A 22,846-nucleotide genomic window follows, 5' to 3' on the forward strand; every position below is an offset into this window, starting at 1 on the left:
CTCCAGTCACCAGCTGAAATGGCGCCTGGACCCGTGTGAGTTTTTTGTGTGGAGACCCGCCGCGCCGGCCAAAACAGCCGTGCTGGCGACCAGTGGTGCTCCTCTGCTTGGGAATCTCCTGGTCTGTGGGCAATAAAAATCCATCTGGAAATGCAGCATCCACTCACCCTCCGCACTCTCGCTGGCGGCTGCAATCCAGAGCTCCTCCTAATTGACCATCTTCCACAGAGACGTTCTTACCAGTCTCTAACCCTCGGCCGTCAGGGCTGCAAACAGGAAGGATTTACTCACTGTGGAAGCGGCTGGAGTTGTCCCAAAGTGAGGCAGTGCCCCCCAAGGTCTGTGCTGAGAACGTTGCTCTGCCTTTGCTTTCCTGCTGGGTTTGTGCTGAGGAGAACGCAGCTTCGCCCTCGAGGTGCCACCCGCCCCAACCCCGCCCTGGGTTCTGTGCTGAGGAGGTCGTAGCTCTGCCCACGCGGTGCGCCCCAGATGTGTACTGAGTAGAACGCAACTCCGCAGACCGCTGCCGGCGCTGTGATGCCACACACACGGGGGGCAGAGCCTCAGGAATCTGAAAAGGCGGGCTTGGGCGCCCTCTGCTGGCTGCTAGGGTCAAGGCAGGGCTCTCTTACACTGGGGTGACTGCATCTGTTGCTGGTGGTTGGGGCACTTGCAGGGCCCTCTTATTTACAGTGTAGTGGCAGCACGCCCCCTGCTGGCAACCACGGCAATGCAGGATCCTCTTGCTCATGGTGTGGTACCCGTGCTGCGGGCCTCTCTTGCTCGTGGTGTAGTGGTGGCACACCCCCTGCTGTCTGCTTGGGGAACTGCAAGGCCCTCTTGCTCACAGTGCCATGGCAGCATGCCCTGTGCTGGGAACCAGACTGCAGGGTCCTGTCGCTCATGGTGTGGTGCCTGTGTGGCATCTTCTGGCAGCTAGGGACACTGCAGGGCCCTCCTGCTAACAATGTAGTGGCAGCACATACCCTTCTGGCAGCTTGGGACACTGCAGGGCCCTCCTGCTCACAGGGTAGTGGCAGCACGCCCCCTGCTGGCAGCTGGGACACTGCAGGGCCTTCTTGGTCCCGGTGTGACAGCTGGCGCCCCCTACTGGCCTCCTTCTGCACCACTTAAAGTCAGAGCACCAGTTATTCAGCACCCACAGTTCTGGAAATACGAACTGAAACGGAGCTATTACTGGAGTGAGCAGATGTCCCAGTTCTTGTCTAACTTGGAATAAAGATTTTCACCAAGAGGCAGTACAAACATGGCAGATAACTTCACTGAAAATAAATACAGTGTAAAGAGCTTATTGTAGAAAAAATTAGGTAGGCCCTAAGGGAGGAGCAGGCTGATCACGCAGGAAAACAGCCCAAGATTCCTATGCAGGGAATTTTATTTTGGACTTCACATTCCTGCCTGTCTCAAGTCTCCGCCTGTTTTCTTTGTCTGGTTTTTCTGGTCCTGCCTTAGGTCCCTGACATGCCCCTCTTAGGCTTGTGGGACCTCCTCACTGCTGGATAAGGCACATGGGCAGGGATCAATCCAAAGCTACTGTTGGGGCTGGCTCCTTCCCGCCCCCCAGGAAGATCCACAGCAGTCACGTCTGTACCTCCTGTGCCTGCCTATCTCTTTTGAATATCCTTCTCTGCCCTAATCTGTACTTATGGTGCCAGGTTTCTCTTAAGAATGCCCTCTTTGTCCTTACCAGCATGTAACTAGCAATATTCTGACATTTTAACTGCAAAGTGAATGATGACTGGGGCATCTTAAGAGGAGTTCTAGGGTGTTTCTTTCTGCATAGGTACCCCTTCTTCCTCCTACCCAAGACTGACAAGTTCCCAGCCACTCTAGCATTAGAGATGCTACTAATATGTAAATTTTGGGTGTTCCCTCCAGGTGAGCCTTCCCAGACTTTCCCTTTCCCAGGAGCTCCCCTCCTGTCCATGTCTAGCTATCTACCTACTCTAACACAGCCCACTATCCCGTGTCTTTCCCAAAAGTAGTGAAGGCATGATTAATTGGAAACCATAGGAAATGAAATGAATGGAACCACTTCTAAGAGGATTCTGATGTGCACCCGGGTGTCCTGGACCAGCCTCTGAAGCCCTTTCCATTTGTGGAACACTGCTCTTGCTGGTAGCACTGCAGCTGGGCACGAGCTTCTCATGAGCCTCACAACTGATAGGTGAGCTTCCAGGGCTTGGATCCACATTCAAAGGTCTGGGCTGGGACCACCAAACACTGCAAAAGGCTGGGGCCCAGAACATAGTATTCTTCTTACCTTTTAGCTGTGCATTAGTTTATCCCACGCTTTTTGAGCCCCACTAGGACTACAAAGTTGGAAGACATTGTCCCTGTACTCAGACAGGTGAGACAGATAATGAGCAAACTATGGAATAGATTATATAATAAAATACAACATAAAAGAATTGCTGGGCTGGGCACAGTGGCTCACGCCTGTAATCCCAGCACTTTGGAAGGCTGAGGCGGGCAGATCACCTGAGGTCAAGAGTTTGAGACCAGCCTGACCAACATGGAGAAACCCTATGTCCACTAAAAATGCAAAAATTAGCCGGGTGTGGTGGCCCATGCCTGTAATCCCAGCTACTCAGGAGGCTGAGGCAGGAGAATCACTTGAACCTGGGAGGCAGAGGTCGCAATGAGCTGAGATCACGCCATTGTACTCCAGCCTGGGCAACAAGAGCAAAACTGCATCTAAAAAAAAAAATTGCATTACTTGGTGCGGTCTGTAGATCTAGGAAAAGAAGCCCCTGTCCTGGGTCCCACGTCTGTCCCCTAATTGCATCCCTCCTCACTGGGCAGGGCCTGTGGGCTATGCTGTTCCTTAGGCCATGCTCCAGGTACTCAGGATCCTGGGTATCCTTCCCCAAGTGACTCTGAGCTGATTCTACGGCCTGCATGGGCCTCTTGCACTAGGGTGTTCCAAGGGCCACCCGTGCTACTGGCGCGTGACCCTCCAACCCAGAGAGTGGGCAGGCGGCAGTGTTGGTGGGCAGGTAGGTGGTATGCACAGAGCTTCATTTGCAGACTGAAGGTGGGGGGCTGTTTCTCTTGCACACATAAGGATTGGGGCAAGAAGGGAAGAGGGGTGGACTGGGCCAGGACCAGCTCCCCGCTGCCATGTTCTGCTGCCTTTCTGGTTGTGAATGAAATTGTTTTCTTAGGATAGGAGGTTAGAACCTATTTTATGTAGCCGTTTGGTTGTGAATGAAATTTTTTTTTTTTTTTTTAGTACAGAAGGTTAGAACCTATATTATAAGCAGCCATTTGTTCGTTAAACTGATCACACTTAATTATTTAGGAATGTGGTAGGTGGGCCTCTATTATTATTATTATTTTTTGAGACAAGGTCTCGCGCTGTCACTCAGGCTGGCATGCAATGGCATGATCGTGGCTCACTGCAGCCTCAACCTCCCAGGCTCAATCAGTCCTCCCACTTCAGTTTCCCGAGTAGCTGGGATTACAGGCGCACGCCACCCAAGCCTCGCTAGTTTTTTATATATTGCATAGAGATGGGGTTTCACCATGTTGCCCAGACTGGTTGTTGAATGCTTGAGCTCAAGTGATCTGCCTGCCTCGGCCTCCCAAAGCACTGGGATTACAGGTGTGAGCCACCACGCTGGCGCACATGGAGCTTTGAACCCCTGACATGTTGGGTGGCAGGACTGGCTTTAATGAAGGCCTGTTAGAGAGCAGCAGAGATGTGTGTGTGGGGTTTGGGGTGGGGTTTTTGTTACTTTATGTTCCCTTTCAGGTCAGGCTTAGGGAATCAAATCTATATTTGGCGTATTGGCCGGCTGTGCCAGACTAAGTGCCAAGTGTTCCTGCGAGGCTGAAATACTTAAAATGTTTATCTCTGGTAGTGAACAACTGGTCTGGGTTATTTATGTGTGTGTGTGTGAGTGGATAAAGTTGGGGAAGACCATTTTATTTCTCATTCTTAGAATTAACGATGGCAAAGAGCTACCTCATAAAAAGGACTGGGAATGAGGGGAAGAGTTTCCCATTAAGGCTGCCCTTTTCCATGAAGAGCTCTGTGTTTTGTGTCCTGCTGATAGGTTTTGGAGTGCCAAGAAAAACCCATTGTGATCTCAGCCGGGTGCAGTGTGGCTGCAAGCCCCGTGCCTGTTGGAGGATAAAAGAGTAATTTGAGACCAAGGATTTCTGATTGTTTCAAGCCTGCGAAGCCAAATGATAGAGGGCCATTAGCCGCACGCAGGGTTGCAATGGGTAGAGCCCTTCAGTTCTCTTTCAGAATGCTGCCATCACATGCTCCACTGAAGTAGAACCCAGAGTCGTCGGGAAGGGAGCGGAGAGTGGGTAGGTTCGTGCCCTTACCGCATCTCATTTTCCCTCGTCGGTGGCTGTGTGAGGCCTGTGCAGTATGTTTATGACATCCCTCACCCAGGACGCTTTGTGGACACAGAACCCTGTGTTGAGAAGCAAGAGAAATGAAAAGGCTCAAGGGCCTGAGCCGTCCATGGTGTTTTCTGACTTCATGCTGATTGCAAAGTGAACGTTGTCTTAAGTGAAAAAAAATAAGAGAAGTATCTCGGTAAACACTGGCAGAAAATGACTCTTGCTGCCTGGGCGTGGTGGCTCATGCCTGTAATCCCAGCACTTTGGGAGGCCGAGGCAGGTGGATCACAAGGTCAAAAGTTCAAAACCAGCCTGACCAAGATGGTGAAACCCTGTCTCTACTAAAAATACAAAAATTAGCCAGGCATGGTGGCAGGCACCTGTAATCCCAGCTACTCAGGAGGCTGAGGCAGGAGAATCGCTTGAACCTGGGCAGCAGAGGTAGCAGTGAACCGAGATCACGCCACCGCACTCCAGCCTGGGTGACTGAGTGAGATTCCATCTCAGAAAGAAAGAGGGAGAGAGAAGGAAAGAAAGGAAAGAAAATGACTCTTGCCAGTGTAATTCATGAAGCCAGGGTTAATGTGGGTCTAAGTTACATCAGAAGCATCAGGTTCACACCTGTGTTCCTCTGGCTGGTTCCCCTGGGGAAGCACCCACTTCTAATGTGGTCTGCGTCCATCAGAGTCCAGCCAGAGAAGCAAACAGTGCTGACTGTTGAAAACACGGAGTTGAATTCAGGGCATCCTCACACAACTGAGGATATTGAGGTACCCCAGAGATCGGCAACAGCAAGAAGCCACCCCTACCCTAGGGTGAGAGTCAGAGGGAGGAGGTGGTGTTCTGGAGCCCAGGAAGGGACTGGGCTCCTTAGGGAAAGCTGGAACAAGGAGCATGCAGGCCTCTCTGGTCAGAGGATCCAGGCCTGGGGGCAGCAGAGCTGCTCTGGGGAAGCTGCCTAACGCAGAGGGGTTCTGAGAGAGCTACCCCGGCGTCTCCCCACCTCTCCCTGCCGTTGTCCTCCAGTTTCTCACCCAGAGTCCTCCATTGGCCAATCCCAGCCAGAAAGGAACTTGAGAAATGGAGCCTGTAGGAGGTAGCCTTCCTGGGATAAGAGCAGGCTGAAGATGGTGGGTGGGCAGACAGGCTGACACCTGCCCTGGGTCAGAGAAGTAATTTGGACTCTGCTAGCCCTTGGTGAGGGCCTGGCTCTTTCTAGCATGTGGCTTCTGCCAAGCCCACCCTTGCATCTGTGCTGCTGTTCTGGATTGCTGATAGCAAGGTTAGTCCTACGTGCCCTGATCTTGACGTTAAAGGAGAATTGGGGGCCCCCCAACCCTCCAGCTCCTTGCAAATCAAAGGAACAAGTGTTGATACGTGGGAACATATGGTTGCAATGTACTTTTCACCAGCTTTTTGAAAGATCCTCATAATTAAAGCAGCTGTGGAGGGTAAAAGACCAGGGGAAAATGGTGTGGCGCTCAGTGCAGGGGGAATTCAGAGGACGGCTCTAGGTGAAAGGTAAGAAGTGGGGACTGCTCAGGAGGAGGGCGATGGTTGGCAAGGAAGAGTGGGGCAGATGCTCCCAGGAGGGGAGTGGTTTCTCCAGGCTTTGGAGGTGGGGAGAAGATAACGTATATGTGGGTCTTCTGGGATGCGGATAGAAGACGGCTGGGGGATTGGAGAGGCTGGGAAAGGAGGGGAGAGCTTCCTATCCTCGGGCTTGTCTCGATGGTGGAATTTCTAGGACCTTCTGCTGGTGCTTGATCAAGGAGGGTGAGGAGCCCATTTCAGCTTTTACACCTGGATGCAGTGTGTTACCTGGTTTCCATGGGGGCTCCAGTGTCTTTGGAATCCCTGTCTTTGACCCCTAAGGGCGCCAGGGACCTTTGTATTGTTCCTACTCACTCCAAACTCCGGAAATTCTGTACATTTCACATAAGAGCAAAACACTCATTTCTTTCCCATTGTATTTTTTTGTTTGTTTTTTTGCCAACAGGTGGATCTTGAACGCACCTTCACGTTTCGAAATTCAAAGCAGACTTACTCAGGGATTCCCATCATCGTGGCCAACATGGACACTGTGGGCACGTTTGAGATGGCAGCTGTGATGTCACGGGTGAGGCGGTAGGCTTTTATTTTTTCCCTTTGCTGCTCTCAACATGGAAAGGTTATCAGGAGCCCACCCTGGCTTTATTCAGGTGCAGGGAAGAGTAGAAATGTGAGATGCTTTGGGTCATCCTCTGTCTCCCCTGTCACTCAGAAAGTGGACGATGTCTGGGCATTGTGTTCAGTGAGATGGTCTAGATCTGAATTCATGGCTTCTCTGAAAGAGACAGTGATGGTTTTGCAAATTAGAGATACAAAGAGAAGCTAGACGACATGAAGAGTGCCATATTGCAGAAAAGTGACAGTCCCTTTAAAATGAAGCAGAGCTGTTTTGTATGCAGTCTGTGCTGCAGCATTTACTGTATAATTATGCCAAATACATGTATCGGGCGCTTATGTGCGGAACGCTGCACATAATGTATCTCTTAATTCTTTTTTTTTTTTTTTTGAGACAGAATCTTGCTGTTTCACTCAGGCTGGAATGCAGTGGCTTGATCTTGGCTCACTGCAACGTCCACTCTCTGGTTCAAATGATTCTCCTCCCTCAGCCTCCCAAGTAGCTAGGACTACAGGTGTTTGCCACCATGCCTGACTAATTTTTGTATTTTTGTAGAGATAGGGTTTCACCACGTTGGCCAGGCTGGCCTCGAACTCCTGATCTCGGGTGAACCGCCTGCCTCGGCCTTCCAAAGTGCTGGGATTACAGGCTTGAGCTATCTTGCCTGGCCTGTATCTCTCTTTTTTCTTTTTTTTTTTCTTGGCCTGTATCTCTTAATTCTTGACACAACTCAACAAGATACGTTTCTTTTACAGATGAGGAAACTGAGGCAGAGAGAGGAGGGGTAGGTAACTTGCCCTAGGCCCTTAGCCAGATAAATACAGAGAGAATCAGGATTCCAACCCAAACTGACTCTAGAATTTAAGGAATTTACCTCTCAACTTAAAGGAACAGATCATAGTACAAGCTCAAGGTCCGTTTTAGCCAACTACACGGGCCTAATTTTCTATAAAGAGGGTAGCCAGTATCCTGACTTTGGCTGGACGCAGTGGCTCACACCTGTAATCCCAGGATTTGGAGAGGTGGAGGCGGGCGGATTGCTTGAGTTCAGGAGTTGAAGACCAGACTGGGCAACATGGTGAAGCCTCATCTCTACAAAAAAATACAAAAATTGCCCGGGTGTGGCAGTGTGAGCCTGTGGTCTTAGCTACTTGGGAAGCTGAGGTGGGAGGATCACTTGAGCTGGGAGGCGAAGGTTGCAGTGAGCCAAGATTGCACCACTGCATTCCAGCCTGGGTGACAGAGCAAGACGCTGTCTCAAAAAAAAAAAAAAAAAAAAATTCATTGTGTAGATCAATCTGAGAAGTATTGTTGGTTAAAATTAAATTAAAAGAGGAGTGTCCTGGCTTTGGGAAAAATAAAGGAAACCCCGTTGGTGGGCAGGAGCTTTGTGGGGGAGGTGCAGAGCGTCTTCTGCATCCTCGATGTGGAATGTCTGCTGCACTCAGGGGTTCTCTCTCTCCTGTGGATAATACCTGCCAAGTGAAAAAATAAATCCAATTAGTTTGGAGTGTTTCTCACTGTGGGTGGCAAGTCCAATCACAGGAGGTGCAGAGATTCATTATTAGCCAGTGATTCGAAGGAAAAGATTCTCAAATAAATTATGAGCTCCAAAAATGGAGTAGAGGTGGTCCGCCCAACTCCATGATCACTGGCATCTTCTGTCAGGCCTCAGCCCCTACTGAGCATTGGGCCAGAGGCTAATAAATTAATTGCTAAGGAACTGGTATTTTTTTCTCCTTAACCTTTCCGTGCTCTGCTTTGTCATCAGCCATTGCTACTAATGAATCATGTGTTAGTGAAAAAGCAAGGGGAACCAGGGAACAGTCAAGTCTGATTAATTCGGGTAATAGATTATAATCCAGGAAAAATCTATAACTTGCTGTGCTCTTCCGATTTTCCTAGGAAGTCTCCCTGCTAGCGTAGGGAGAGCGTAGACTGGTGTAGCTAACCATAGGTGGCTACTGTGAATTTCCTGTTTGTAGGATCCACGGAGCTAATGCAAGTTACTAAAGTCATAGAAGTTTAGAATGAGAAGCTGTAGATGGAACACAGGCAGCCCAGAGAAGTTAGATGGGAGGCTTCTGTTCCATACAGGGTAGGGTGTCGGATCTCCGTAGTCAGATCCGAGTTTGACTCTGGCCTCTGCCTCTTCCTGGCCGTGCAGTTGTTAAATTTTGTAAGCTTTTTTTTTTTTTTTTTGAGATGGAGTTTTGCTCTGGTCGCCCAGTCTGGAGTGCAATGGCACGATCTTGGCTCACTGAAAGCTCAGCCTCCTGGGTTCAAGTGATTCTCCTGCCTCAGCCTCCCGAGTAGCTGGGATTACAGGTGCGCACCATCCTGTCCGGCTAATTTTTTGTATTTAATAGAGATGAAGTTTCACCATGTTAGGCTGGTCTCGAACTCCTGACCTCAGGCGATCCACCCGTCTCGTCGTCCTAAAATGCTAGGATTACAAGTGTGTGCCACCATGCCCAGCAAATTTTGTAAGTTTGAATGTTTCTTGTTTTTTAAATAGACATGGGGTCTTGCCATGTTGTCAGGCTGGTTTCGAGCTCCTGGGCTTAAGCAGTCCTTGTGCCTTGGCCTTTTAAAGTGCTGGGATTACAGGTGTGATCCCGTCCGTGCCTGGCCAATTTAAATTTCTTCAGCGCCATTTCTGCCCACGAAGCTAATAATACTCGTCAGGCTAGGCGCAGTGACTCACGCCTGTAATCCAAGCACTTTGGGAGGCAAAGGCGGGCGGGTCACCTGAGGCCAGGAGTTCAAGAGCAGCCTAGCCAACGTGGGGTTATTATTAACCCCATCTCTAATAAAAATGCGAAAATTAGCTGTTTGTGGTGGCAGGTGCCTGTAATCCCAGCTACTCGGGAGGCTGAGGTAGGAGAATTACTTGAACCCAGGAGACAGAGGTTGCAGTGAGCCAAGATCATGCCACTGCATTCCAGCCTGGACGACAGAGTAAGACTCCGTCTCAAATAATAGTAATAATACTGTTCAAAGTTGTTCCAAAAACTAAATGAAATGATAGGTGGGAAAGCCTGACACAAATGCAGGAGCAGTATCATAGATTTAGGGTTACACTTCATATAATTCCCACCCTCAAGAATACCAGCTGCCCGATGGATTTACCTTTTAGCGAAAAGTGTTCAGGTTGTGAATACAAAAGAAAGCTTTCAGGTATCAGGTAAGGTTCTTCAGGGTTGGCTAAGAAGAAGTTTGTGTTAGGATGGCCCTTCTCCTGGGCAGCGGGCCTGCTGCATGGGTCTCTCTTTGGACCATCTGTGCTGCTTTGGACCTTGTGCAGGTGTGGGTGGGAGCCTGGGTGGGCTGGGCAGGGCTCTGAGCATTCTCTTTCATTCCTCTCCTCCCTCCTGGCAGAGCCTCCCTAGTCCTGAATGCAGTATTGTCTAATCAGATTAGAATGGGAAACAGGGTTTTGTGATTTCAATGGTTGTACCTTTGTCTGGTTTTGGCTGCTAGGGGCATATTCAAAGCAAATTAAGCATGAATGGCAGGAACACTGATGCCTTTGTCTGGTGGGATTACCACCTCCAGATGGAGGAGGGAGGGGAGCTCGCACTTAGCTTCTCACCCTAATGGTGCTGTTTTGTTTCCTAGCACTCCATGTTTACAGCAATTCATAAGCATTACTCCCTGGATGACTGGAAGCTCTTTGCCGCAAATCACCCAGAATGCCTGCAGGTACGACTACAGCCTGATGATCAGTTCAGTGTTGCAGGGGGAACTACATCTCAGAGCTGTCAAGAGGATTCCAGGCAGTAGCAGAGAGACGGAAAGAGTTCACTGTTTCTCCAGCCCCGTGCCATTGCCAGGGATTTGCTGAGGAAACTTGTTTCCATATCGTGTTATTAAAATACTAGGATTTATCTGTAAGAAATGTCCATTTTCTCTTGAAAAAGGAACTGTTATGTCCTGAGAGCTTGGGGAAGACCTGTGTTTCCTGCCAGGTACTTCAAGGTAGATCTAGTCTTTGGGCTGTAGAAAAAGCTTCTGAGTATAACAAGGTGTTTTAGAGTTCAGTAAAGGACATTTCCACTAGGATCACTGTCATCAAAAAGACAGATAATTAGCCAGACACAGTGACTCATGCCTGTAATCCCAGGACTTTGGAAGGCCAAGGTGGGAGAATTGCTTGAACCCAGGAGATCAAGGCTAGTCTGGTCAACACAGTGAGACCCCCATCTCTATTTTACAAAAAGACAATAATTGTTGAGGATGTGGGAAAATTGGAACCCTTATGCACTGCTGGGAATGGAAAATGGTGTAGCTGCTTTGGAAAACAGTTGTCATTTGTTCAGAACTGTAATCATAAGAGTTACCCTGTGACCCAGCAATTCCACTTCTAGGCATAGACCCAACAGAAATTAACACATGTCCACAGAAAAACTTGTACATGAGTGTTCACAGCAGCGTTATTCATAATAGCTCAAAAGTAGACACAACCCAAATGTGTATTAGTGGGTGAAAGGACTCATAAAATAAGGTATATCCATGCAATGGGCTATTGTTCAGCCATAGAAGGAATGAACGTCTGGCATGGGCTACAGGATGGATTGACCTGGAGGACATTTCAGTAAGTGAAAAGGCTAGACCTGGCCAGGCGTAGTGACTCACACCTGTAATCCGGGCACTTTGGGAAGCTGAGGCAGGCGGATAACCTGAGGTCAGGAGTTCGAGATGAGCCTGACCAACGTGGAGAAAGCCCATCCCTACTGAAAATACAAAATTAGCCGGGCGAGGTGGTGCAGGTCTGTAATCCCAGCTACTTGGGAGGCTGAGGCAGGAGAATCGCTTGAATCCTGGAGGCGGAGTTTGCAGCAGAAATTTCACTCTAGCCTGGGCAACGAGAGCGAAATTCTGTCTCGAAAAAGAAAAAGGCCAGATGCAAAGGCCAGACGCATCTACCATCTTATTTATAGGAAATGTCTAGAATAGGCAAATCTAAGTCATAAAATAGATTAGTGGCCTGAGGGGCTGAGGAAGTTGCGGGAGGGAGTGTGGTTAAGGAGTATGGGACTTTCATTAGGAGGTTTATGAAAATGTTGTAAAATCGATCATGATGGTTACAGAACTCTAAATATACTAAAAATCATTGAACTGTGCGTGTTGAATGGCTGGGTTGTATGGTATGTCATTACACTTCAACAAAGCTGTTAAAAACCCAAGCGTTTCAAAATCAAAAAGCCCTACCGCAACACGCCTGCATTTCCTCCCTCCGCATTCGGGGGTTCTGAGCTGAAGCCACAGACAGGTCTCCCTGGGTTAGAGCGGCTCCCTGCTGATCAGATGATTTATGATGGGAAATGACTTCAGATCATACTGTTTTCAAGATCTCACGGGCTTTTGGTGGTGGTTGTTACTGTGCTTTAATTTACGTGTGGATTTTGATTAGTGAAAAAGTGGTTTTGGAGATAAAATGATTCTGACTCAGTAGTAAATCCTTCGTTTTTGCCATGTTGTGTTCAAGTGAATTATGCTTGTTTTCACTTCTGTTTTTCCCTATAGTAAATTTGGGAATAATGATTTTCTTTTTTTTTGCTTAGACCTCCCTCCAACTTCTTTTATTTATTTATTTTTGAGGCAGAGTTTTGCTCTTGCTACCCAGACTGGAGTGCAATGGCGTGATCTCGGCTCACTGCAACCTCTACCTCCTGGGTTCAAGTGATTCTCCTACCTCAGCCTCCTGAGTAGCTGGGATTACAGGCGTGTGCCACCCCACTCTGCTCATTTTTTTATATTTTAGTAGAGACGGGGTTTCACCACGTTGGCCAGGCTGGTCTCGTACTGACCTCAAATGATCCACTCACCTCAGCCTCCCAAAGTGCTGGGATTACAGGCGTGAGCCACTGCGCCTGGCTTCCCTCCAACGTCTTTAAGGGAATTTTTGGCAATGTATCGTTAACTGGAACCGTGGCCTTCATTACCAAATGTGATACCTGGACTAGTAAGTTCACTGCCCCACCACCAAATAAAAGGTGAATTCAAAAGGGATCGTGTTAAAAACTTAGTAGCAGTGAGGGAAGGCAACCGATCTCAAGTTCCATAAAGTATAGTTTAACAGAAATGAAGTCAGATGAAAAAGCAGAGCTCTAGTGGGAGGCGGGGGTGGGCGTGTGGATTGGGCTGGTGCAGGGCAGAGCTGTGAACCACGAGGCCCAGGCGTGAATGCACAGAGGCTGGAGTAAATGTGTCATTTACCCATCAGCTCACACTCAGCCCCTGGGCTTACAGCTACGTCGTTATGATTTGGGGGGATAACATAAAGGTTAGTAAGATAAGTCACTGATGCGGCCCAGGGTGTAGAGATCAGAGTTAAAATATAAACAATCCGTGTGTCAGTCTCACTGAGGCATACATTAGTGAAAATAAGTCCTTTTCCAAAGAGCAGATGTTCAAAGAAGGGAGAGGTGCAAGCTTCGAGGGCACTGGTGGAAGTTAAGGGATAAGTGTGTTACAGGAGCGGGAGTGGTGGCCTCAGATTTAAACATGTAGAAGTGCCATTGTGAACAATCATGTCAGGCTTGTTTTCACACCATGGGAGGTTTTACCCCTTTAATAGGAAAAGAGATTTGCAGTTCTGTGAACAGGCTGAGATGTGCATGCTGTATTAGGTAGTCTTACATTGTTTTAAAGAAATACCTGAAATTGGGTAATTTATAAAGAAAAGTCTAATTGGCTAATGGTTGTGCAGGCTGTACAGGAAGCGTAGCGCTGCCATCTGCTTTTGGGGAGGACTTGGGAAGCTTCCAATCATGGTGGAAGACGAAGTGGGAGAGACAGAGAAAGAGAGGGTGGGAGGTCACACACTTTTAAACGACTAGATCTCCTGTGACTCAGACCGAGAGACCACCAAGGGGATGGCCCAAGCTATTCATAAGGGATCCATCCCCATGACCCAAACCTCCTACCAGGCCCCACCTCCAGCATTGGGGATCATATTTCAACATGAGATTTGGGTGAGGACAATATCCAAACTGTGTCACATGCTGTGCTAGTATTTTATTGGGACAGAAAATAAAAATAGGAGTTTATCAGAGGCATTTTAAATCCCTTCCTCTCTCTCGCTCCCCAAGCAAGGCACTCAGGGTGAAGGCTCCAGCTTTCATGTGGGAAAGCCCGAGTCAATTGGCCATTTCTCCTCCTTCCTGGAAACTTATTAGTTCTCGCTCATTGTCCTCCCTGGAGTTTCCTTGATATGACACATTCATGCCAGTACCTATTTTTTGGGGGTGGGGGGGTGCGGAATCTCGCTCTGTTGCCCAGGCTGGAGTGCGGTGGCGCTGTCTCGGCTCACTGCAACCTCCTCCTCCCTGGTTCAAGCTATTCTCCTGCCTCAGCCTCTCAAGTAACTGGGATTACGGTAAACTGCCACCACGCCTGGCTAATTTTTATATTTTTAGTACACACAGGGTTTCACCACGTTGGCCAGGCTGGTCTCGAACTCCTGACCTCAAGTGATCCATCTGCCTTGGCCTCCTAAAGTGCTGGGATTACAGGCATGAGCCACCATGCTCCGCTAATTTTTGTATTTTTAGTAGAGTCGGGGTTTCACCATGTTGACCAGGCTGGTCTCGAACTCCTGATCTCAGGTGATCTGCTTGCCTTGGCCTCCCAAAGTGCTGGGATTACAGCATGAGCCCCTGTGCCTGGCCAAAGTTTAGATAATTTAATGAATGAAGCCCCTTTACCTCTGCTGTTGCATGTGTCTTAAGCAGGTGCACTGTACATTTCATTAGGATTGCTGTACCGTCCCAGAATAGGTGCACAGATGGGGCAGGGTCTGATGTCTGAATGCTACTGTTCATGCCTTTCTTCTTGGTTTATTTTGGTGCAGCACGTAGCCGTGAGTTCGGGCAGTGGGCAGAACGATCTGGAAAAGATGAGCAGCATTCTGGACGCGGTACCACAGGTTAAGTTTATTTGCCTGGATGTGGCGAATGGGTATTCAGAACATTTTGTGGAATTCGTGAAACTTGTCCGTGCCAAATTTCCTGAACACACTATTATGGTAAGTACAGTGGGACATTCTCAAGATGCAGAAGCCACGAGGGAGTTGTTGATTGTGTCTGGGGGAGCTGAATTCGCTTGAGCTTTCGGTGCCTCCTTAGTCAAAGACTAATTGAGGATCATTTGGGAAAGGATAGGCAGCTGCTATGCAGGATCAGAAAACTAGCTTTCCTCTATAAAAAATAAAATCCCTGGTTGGGCATGGTGGCTCACGCCTGTAATCCCAGCACTTTGGGAGACCACAGCGGGCAGATCACCTGAGGTCAGGAGTTCAGGACCAGCCTGGTTAATATGGTGAAACCCCATCTCTACTAAAAATAGAAACAAATTAGCTGAGTGTGGTGGCATACGCCTGTAATCCCAGCTACTTGGGATGCTGAGGCAGGAGAATTGCTTGAACCCAGGAGATGGAGGTTGCAGTAAGCTGAGATCACCCCACTACACTCCAGCGTGGGGGACAGAGTGAGACTCCATCTCAAAAAAAAAAAAAAAAAAAAAATCCCCATCAACTTCATCGGATGTTGGCTCCCAATTTTTCCTAAGTATCATCACATGTTTCTTACTATCTGATACTTTTTTTTAAGATGGAGTCGCACTCTGTGGCCCAGACTGGAGTACAGTGGCACGATCTCAGCTCACTCAGCAACCTCTGCTTCCCCAGTTCAAGCGATTCTTGTGCCTCAACCTTCCGAATAGCAGGGACTACAGCTGCACACCACCACGCTGGCTAATTTTTTGTATTTTTAGTAGAGATGGAGTTTCACCATGTTGGCCAGGCTGGTCTTTAACTATTGACCTCAGATGATCCACCCACCTTGACCTCCCAAAGTGCTGGGATTACAGGCATGAGCCACCGCACCTGGCTCCATAGGATACCTTTAAAAGGGGTCTGTGTTACTCCTTAACAAAGAATGTATTTTAAGATTGAGAGCACATGACTGGATTTGAGTGTGGCATGTGTAGATCCTCCATGTCCCACCCCTACTGCCTGCAGGAAGCTGCGCTGTAGGAGTTAGGAGTCCACGGTATGAACGGTTCACCACAGTCCACTGTTGAAGGTGGATCCGTTGCTGGTGTGTTTTATCTAAGAGCTTTGTTTCTTGACTTTTCCTAATGCACTTTAACTAGTTAGAATGTAGATTGGTGACTTTTGGGAGAGATGGATTCGCAGAAAAAGAGATTTGAAGCTCTAGAGTACAGCCTGGGCTTTGCAAAATCCTGTATTGTAATTATGCATGTCTTTGTTAATCCTGATTATGATGGCACATACTGATTGACCACTGGATAATTTACCTAACACTGTCTCTCTTGAATTCTGAACTTCATCTCATGTATGTCATCATTGTAGGAAAATTGGGAGGAAGGAATTATTTGCTATGGAGTAAATCTGTTAAAGGACTTCCAGAGATTGTTAAGTATATTCATGCTTTTCAAAACGTAGGAAGAAAGGATCAAGAATTGTTCCAGCCAGGCGTGGTGGCTTGCACATGTAATGCCAGGATTTGGGAGACTGAGGTGGGTGGAGCACCTGAGGTCAGGAGTTTGAGACCAGCCTGGCCAATGTGGCAAAACACTGTCTCTACTAAAAATACAAAAATTAGCTGGGCGTGGTGGCTTGCCTGTAATGCCAGCTACTCGGGAGGCTGAGGCAGGAGAATTACTTGAACCTGGGAGGTGGAGGTTGCAGTGAGCCGAGATCGCGCCACTGCACTCCAGCCTGGGTGATGGGAGACTTCGTCTCAAGAAAAACAAAAAGAATTGTTCCAAGGTCAACCAGCTGTACCAGTGTTAGAAGCAGGTTGGGAAACGGCAAAATTCACTTTGTCTTGTATCAAAGAACAACCAGCTTCATTGTTTTTGATAATGATGTTTGTTGAATACTGTGAAATAATAAGAAATGTATATGTGTTTATTGGTCTCAGTCCCTGGTTCTTGAGACAGAACTTCTAAAACCCTTGCAGATAAGGGTGCTCAGAGAATCTTTTGTTCTAATATTTGGTCTTTGATTCTGGTTGCTGACACAGAGCTTCTAGAATCTTTGTAATTTGCAGAGTGATGAGAGCACCTGGCCCAGAGCTGCTGAATCCCTTGGGATTTCCTGGGTGGTAGGAGTAGCAGTTGATCTTTGACCCTGGTTCCTGACACATGGCTCCTAAATCCCTTGGGATTTTCTGGTTATAGCAGCGCGGCTGCCCTTGTCCTGACAAGGTGACTCTTAATGGGCTCCTGGGTGGGGGTTGGTCACCAGATAGATCAAGCCATGATTAGAAGCTTGGAGCTCCAGCTCCGTCCTCCATTTTCCAGAGAGGGGAGAGAGCTGGAAGTAGAGTTAATATCCATCATGCCTCCTTGATGAGGCCTTCACAGAAATCCCCAAAGTATGGGGTTTTGAAAGCTTCCTTGTTGGTAACACACCTACATGCCTGGAGGGTGGCAGATCCCAGCTCTGTGGGGACAGAAGCTCCTGCACGCTGGACTCTTCCAGACCTTGCCCTGTGTCGCATTCATCAGGCTGCTCATCTGAATCCATCATAGCCTTTATTCATATAATAAACCGGTAAACGTTCGTAAGCGGTAATCCTTTGTATGTTTTGATCTTCTTTTTCTTGGTAGTATATTTGAAATTCACCGTGTTGGTTTATGTCCTTGGTTCCTGGAGCTAATCTTTAATATCATCTCCGAGATGCCTCACTTGCTCTTTCTCCTTCTCTTTACTTTCCAGCTGGTTGTATCACTGTGAAACTCACTCCTTAATGCTCTTTGTCTGAGTCTGTTTGGGCTGCTGTCACAAAATACCATAAACCGACTGCTGTGTAAACAACAGAAATTAATTGCTCTGGAGGTTGGAAGTCCAAAATCAAGTTGTCGGCTGATTGAATGTCTGGTTTCACCGTTCCTCATAGGTGGTGCCTTCTCGCTGCATCTTCACATGGTGGGAGAGGCATACGGGCTCCTTGGAACCTCTCTTGTGAGGGCGCTACTCCCATTCATGAAGGCTGCACCCTCGTGACCTAATCACCTCCCAAAGGCCCCACCTCCTAATGCCATTGGGTCGAAGATTCAGTTTCAGCATAGGAATTTGTGGGGGATTACAAACATTCAGACCATAGCACCCCTGAAGTCCGTGTGGGCACATGAGCTGAGTCATACTGGGGAGGTTGCATTCTTTCTGAATCTCTTTCCTCACCTGTGAAAAGGCTGAGGGTCCTCTGCTGGAGAATGACTGCAGAATGGGATGCTGTTTTGTAACAGTGCAGCCTTCACCAGCGTTCTCTCATCTCTAGTGAGTGTCATCGAGGGCACATGTTCTAAGAACAGAGTCGGAGATGGAGAAGAAAGATGGAGGGTGGTGAGGGGTCATTTGTTTTAAGAAGAGAAAGAAAATGTGTGTCCCTCTTGAAAATGACAAGTGATAGCGGGGATGAATTAGTGCTCCTGAGCTGTCCCTTGCGTTCTCCAAACTGGGGCTGCTGTGGGGTGTAGTTCACAGCTGGGCTTGCTGAGAGCTGCCAGGTGCCTGTTGGACACCCTGGAGAGCCTGTGTGTCACCTTTGAAGGACGAAGACCAGGAAGGAGGGAAGTGTAGGAAGGAGGGGGCTGGGTAAGACGAGGGAAAGGGTGCTGCCAGCGCAGAGCTTAGGGGTTGCTATGGCGGGGGTGGACTGGGAGGGAGGAGATCGGTGCAGAGTTCCCCCAGCTGTCTGGAGAGCCACCAGCAGCGAGGCCCTCTCCAGCACCTGCTGGCTAGCCAGCCCAGGCTTATGTTTCCATTGCTCTTGCTGGTTTCCCCAGCAATGAACAGGAGACTTTGGCAAGGTAGGTGTTTATTCCTGAGCTGTTCTGTGCCTGCACTGACCCTTGACATCTGTGATTCATTTGGAAACCTCCAGTACTTTTATGTCCTCGGCTTTTGGACATAAAATTATGTTTTTGAAACACAATTTCTCTGATGGCTTTTGGAGGCATTGTGAAGATGCATTAACATTTATCCGGTGTTCTGGAACTGAACAATGTAATATGACGCTGAGTGTTATGGAGTGGAGTGCTATTACAATCGTTATGGTACTATGAACAGAAAGGATGCTTGCAAATGTTCTGGCAGAAGCTGGCTGTTCCCAGCCCCTGCCCCAGGAGTGAGGGCTTGTCACTCCCTGTGTCCAGTTTCTCCTGTTTATTTGTTTTTGAGATGGAGAGTCTTGCTCTGTCACCAAGGCTGGAGTATAGTGGCATGATCTCCGCTCACTGCAACCTCCTGGATCTCAAGGACCTGCTTCCTCCAGACCAGGTCAGAAAGAGCCACAGCACAAAAGCATTTCCCAGACCCAACATAGGGACCTCCAAGTCCCAGCAAGCCTGAGTTGAATTAGAATTAGACAGTGCTTTGCCTCAGCCTCCTGAGTAGCTGGGATTACAGGCGCCTGCCAGTGTGCCCAGCTAATTTTTGTGTTTTTAGTATAGATGGGGTTTCTGCATCTTGGCCAGGCTGGTCTCGAACTCCTGACCTTGTGATCTGCCCGCCTCAGCCTCCCAAAGTGCAGGGATTACAGGCATGAGCCACTGTGTCCATCCTCTCCTGTTTGTTTTTTTCTTGCTTTTCACCTAAGACAAGCCTTACTACATAGGGCTAGGAGAAGCAGGGATTTTCAGAGAACATCTTTGGCAGAAAAGGTCCTCTTGGGGTGTTGGCTGACTGAAGAATGTAACAAGTCCTGTGGTCATTTGCCCGGTGGCTTCCAGGGAAGAAAGAGAAGAACGTGCTTGCTCTTGGGTACATTCTCGGTACTATGGAAAAAGGCACTAGCACAGACTCGGCACTTCTTTTGAAAAAACTTTTTGTAGAAACAGAGTCTTGCAGTGTTGACCAGGCTGATCTCAAGCTCCTGGCTTCAAGCAGTCCTCCTACCTCTGCCTCCCAAAGTGCTGAAATGACAGGCATGAGTCACCATACCTGGCCGGCAGTTCTTTTCTAATAACAAACCTTTGCGTAGAGAAAATAGCACCTGCTTTCGCTGCCGTGAAACGTAGTCCTGGAGAGCTCAGGGAGCCTCCTGAGGGTTACATCACCGGCGAGAGCTGGACCTGGCATTCAGGGCCAGGTGGCTTGCCTGGGTCTGTGATATTTTTGCCATTGTCCCCCACATGCCATCGACTCAGGCTTGGGGACTTGGAGGTGCCTATGTTGGGACTGGGAAATGCTTTTGTGCTGGTGGCTCTTTCTGACCTGGTCTGGAGGAAGTAGGTCCCTGAGATCTAATCTGTTCAGATTAGAGAGAGGCCAAGCTCTACTCCCCTGTGGTAATGCCCTGTCAGCCGCTGCGGGCAGATGTCCAGGAGCTGTGGGCCAGACTTCCACAACTGGACCCCGTCGTTTCCATGCGTGCCTGGTGGCTCGTTGGCCGGCCTGCATTCTTTCTCAGGGTTCTGAGCCACGTAGAGATGCTTCCGCTCTACAACTCTTCACAGAGAGGCGGACACCTTCCTTGAATATTCCTTGAAGGTTTGGGGCAGGTATGGGGCTTCGCCAGTCAGGTGTGCCTCCCCCTGAGGTACGAGGAACGTGTCTGGCCTACAGCACCTCTCCGGCCACGTTCCCTGGATTTTCTGTATTCACCCACTTTCTAGAACCATGGCTGAAAGCTACGAATGTGATGTTATCTCTGAAGAGTCACAGAATAAACTCAGTTTAAGGTGGCTATTGTCTTGATAGCAAGTGTATTTCCATGGGCAGGTAGGACAGTTTCCATGTGCTTGGGAGCAGTCACTGGGGTTGATGTTCTTTTTTTTTGAGACAGAATCTTGCTCTTGTCACCCAAGCTAGAGTGCAGTGGTGCGATCTCGGCTCACTGCAACCTCTGCCTCCAGGTTCAAGTGATTGTCCTGCCTCAGCCTCCCAAGTAGCTGGGACTATAGGTGCATACCACCACGCCCAGCTAATTTTTGTGTTTTTTAGTAGAGACAGGGTTTCACCGTGTTCTCCAGGATGGTCTCGATCTCTTGACCTTATAATTTGCCCACTTCAGCCTCCCAAAGTGTTGGGATTACAGGCGTGAACCACTGTGCCTGGCCTTTTTTTTTTTGAGATGGAGTCTTGTTATGTTGTCCAGGCTGGAGTGCAGTGGCGCGATCTCTGCTCACCGCAATTTCTGCCACCCAGGTTAAAGCTGTTCTCCTGAGTAGCTGGGATTGCAGGTGCATGTCACCACGCCCGGTTAATTTTTGTATTTTTGGTAGAGACAAGGGTTTGCCATGTTGGCCAGGCTGGTCTCGAATTCCTGGCCTCAAGTGATCAACCCTCCTCGGCCTCCCAAAGTGTTGGGATTACAGGTGTAAGCTACCACACCTGGCAATATTTCTGTTTTCTGTTAAGGTTGGGCAAATCGCAGCCTGTGGGCCACATCTAGCCTGGTGCCTGTTTGCCGACTATTGCCTTTTATCATCCTATGGAAAGGATTTTTCTTGCCAGAGGACCCCAGAAAAGCCAGTAAGAAGTGGGTGAAGAAGTTACTGTTTAATGGATACAGAATTTCAGTTTGGGATGATTAAAAAGTTCCAGAGATAGGTAATGGTGATTGTTATACAGCAATGTGAATGTACTTAATGCCACTGAATTGTACACCTAAAAATTTATTTATTAAGAAATATATTTTATTTTTAAAAAATAAATTTAAAATTATTTTTCACTTGTAAAATTTATACCTAGTAAATTCTTTTTTTTTTTTTTATTTGAGACAAAGTCTACTTTGTTGCCCAGGCTGGACTGCAGTGGTGCAGTCTTGGCTGACTGCAACCTCTGTCTCCTGGGTTTAAGCGATTCTCTTGCCTCAGCCTCCTAAGCAGCTGGGATTATAGGTACATACCACTATGCCCAGCTAATTATTGTATTTTTAGTAAAGACAGGTTTCACCATGTTGTTCAGGCTGGTCTTGAACTCTTGACCTCGTGATCTGCCTGCCTCAGCCTCGCAAAGTTCATTGCTTCTCTAGATTACAGGGGTGAGCCACTGTGCCTGGCTATACCTATTAATTCTGTTATGTGTATTTGACCACAATTACAAAAAAAAAACCTTAAAAATAAATGGGTAGAGGAGTAATATACAGAAAGCCCTCTAAGGAGGGACTAACATTTATCAAGCATCCCCAACAGTTGGGCCCTGTGCTAAGAATTTGAGAGAACTTTCTCTGTAAACCTTTTAATGGCTAAAAGTGGGTACATCCACCCCCATTTTATAGCAGGATAAATGGAGACTCTGAGTTGAAGTGATGTGCTCAAAACCACCCGTCACGAGGGAGCTCCAGCATTCGACCCCAGATCTTAACTTATTTTGCCATACATTTTGAGGCCTAAAGGAAACCTGGAAAACTTGGGGCAAAGCAGTTTTTGTTTTTATTTTTGCCCAGAAAACTTTTGTCATTAGTCTGTCCAGGCTGCAGTAACAAGATACCATCAACTGAATGACTTCTGTTATAAAAATCAGAAGTTGGCCTGGTGTGATGGCTCACACCTGTAATCCTAGCACTTCGGGAGGCCAAGGCAGGTGGATTGCTTGAGCCCAGGAGTTTGAGACCAGTCTGGCCAACATGGAGAAACCCCATCTCTACTAAAAATACAAAAAATTAGCTGGGCATGGTGGCGCATGCCTGTAGTCCCAGCTACTTGATAGGCTGAGGTGGGAAGATCACCTGAGCCTGGGAAGTTGAGGTTGCACTGATCTGTGATTGTGCCATTGCACTCCAGCCTGGGGGACAAAGTGAGACCCTGTCTCGAAATAAATAAATAAATAAAATACAAATCAGAAGTTTATTTTCACAGCTCTGGAGGCTGGGAAGTCCAATATCAAGGCAGATTTGGTATCCAGTGAGGGGCTGTTTCCTGGATCTTACACAGACCGCTGTCTTTTCTTTGTAATGTCATGTGGATCTCTCTCAGGCCTCTTTTAGAAGGGCACTAATCCCATTGTTGAGGGCTCCGCCCCCATGACCTAATGACCTCCCCAAATCCCCACCTGCTAATATCATCACCTTGGGGGTAAAGATTTCAATACCTGAATTCTGGAGGGATGTAAACATTCAGACCATACCAACTTTTTAAAAAATGGTACAAAAGTACTTGAAGTCTTGGCTTGGCCACTTTTGTTTGTTTTCTTTTCGAGACAGAATCTCGCTCCGTTGCCCGGGCTGGAGTGCAATGGCATGATCTCGGCTCACTGCATCCTCCCTCTCCTGGATTCTCCTGAGTAGTTGGGACTACAGGCATGCACCACCTCGC

At 48.1% G+C, this 22,846-nt stretch overlaps 1 protein-coding gene across 2 annotated transcripts in view; it reads left to right on the plus strand.

Moving 5' to 3' along the window:
• The window catches only part of GMPR (guanosine monophosphate reductase), a 65,982-nt gene that overhangs the window by 15,065 nt on the left and 28,071 nt on the right, over nt 1-22,846 (plus strand). For both annotated transcript variants that reach the window (XM_012476587.3, XM_021665334.2), the window contains exons 2-4: nt 6,383-6,502; nt 10,172-10,255; nt 14,409-14,582. In XM_012476587.3, the coding sequence (XP_012332010.2) occupies nt 6,383-6,502; nt 10,172-10,255; nt 14,409-14,582 (378 nt within the window). The remainder of the gene's footprint in view (nt 1-6,382; nt 6,503-10,171; nt 10,256-14,408; nt 14,583-22,846) is intronic.

The sequence above is a fragment of the Aotus nancymaae genome, unplaced genomic scaffold (genome assembly GCF_030222135.1).
Source record: "Aotus nancymaae isolate 86718 unplaced genomic scaffold, 86718_ANA_hifiasm-v0.15.2.pri h1tg000051l, whole genome shotgun sequence".
Classification (NCBI taxonomy): Eukaryota; Metazoa; Chordata; class Mammalia; order Primates; family Aotidae; genus Aotus; species Aotus nancymaae.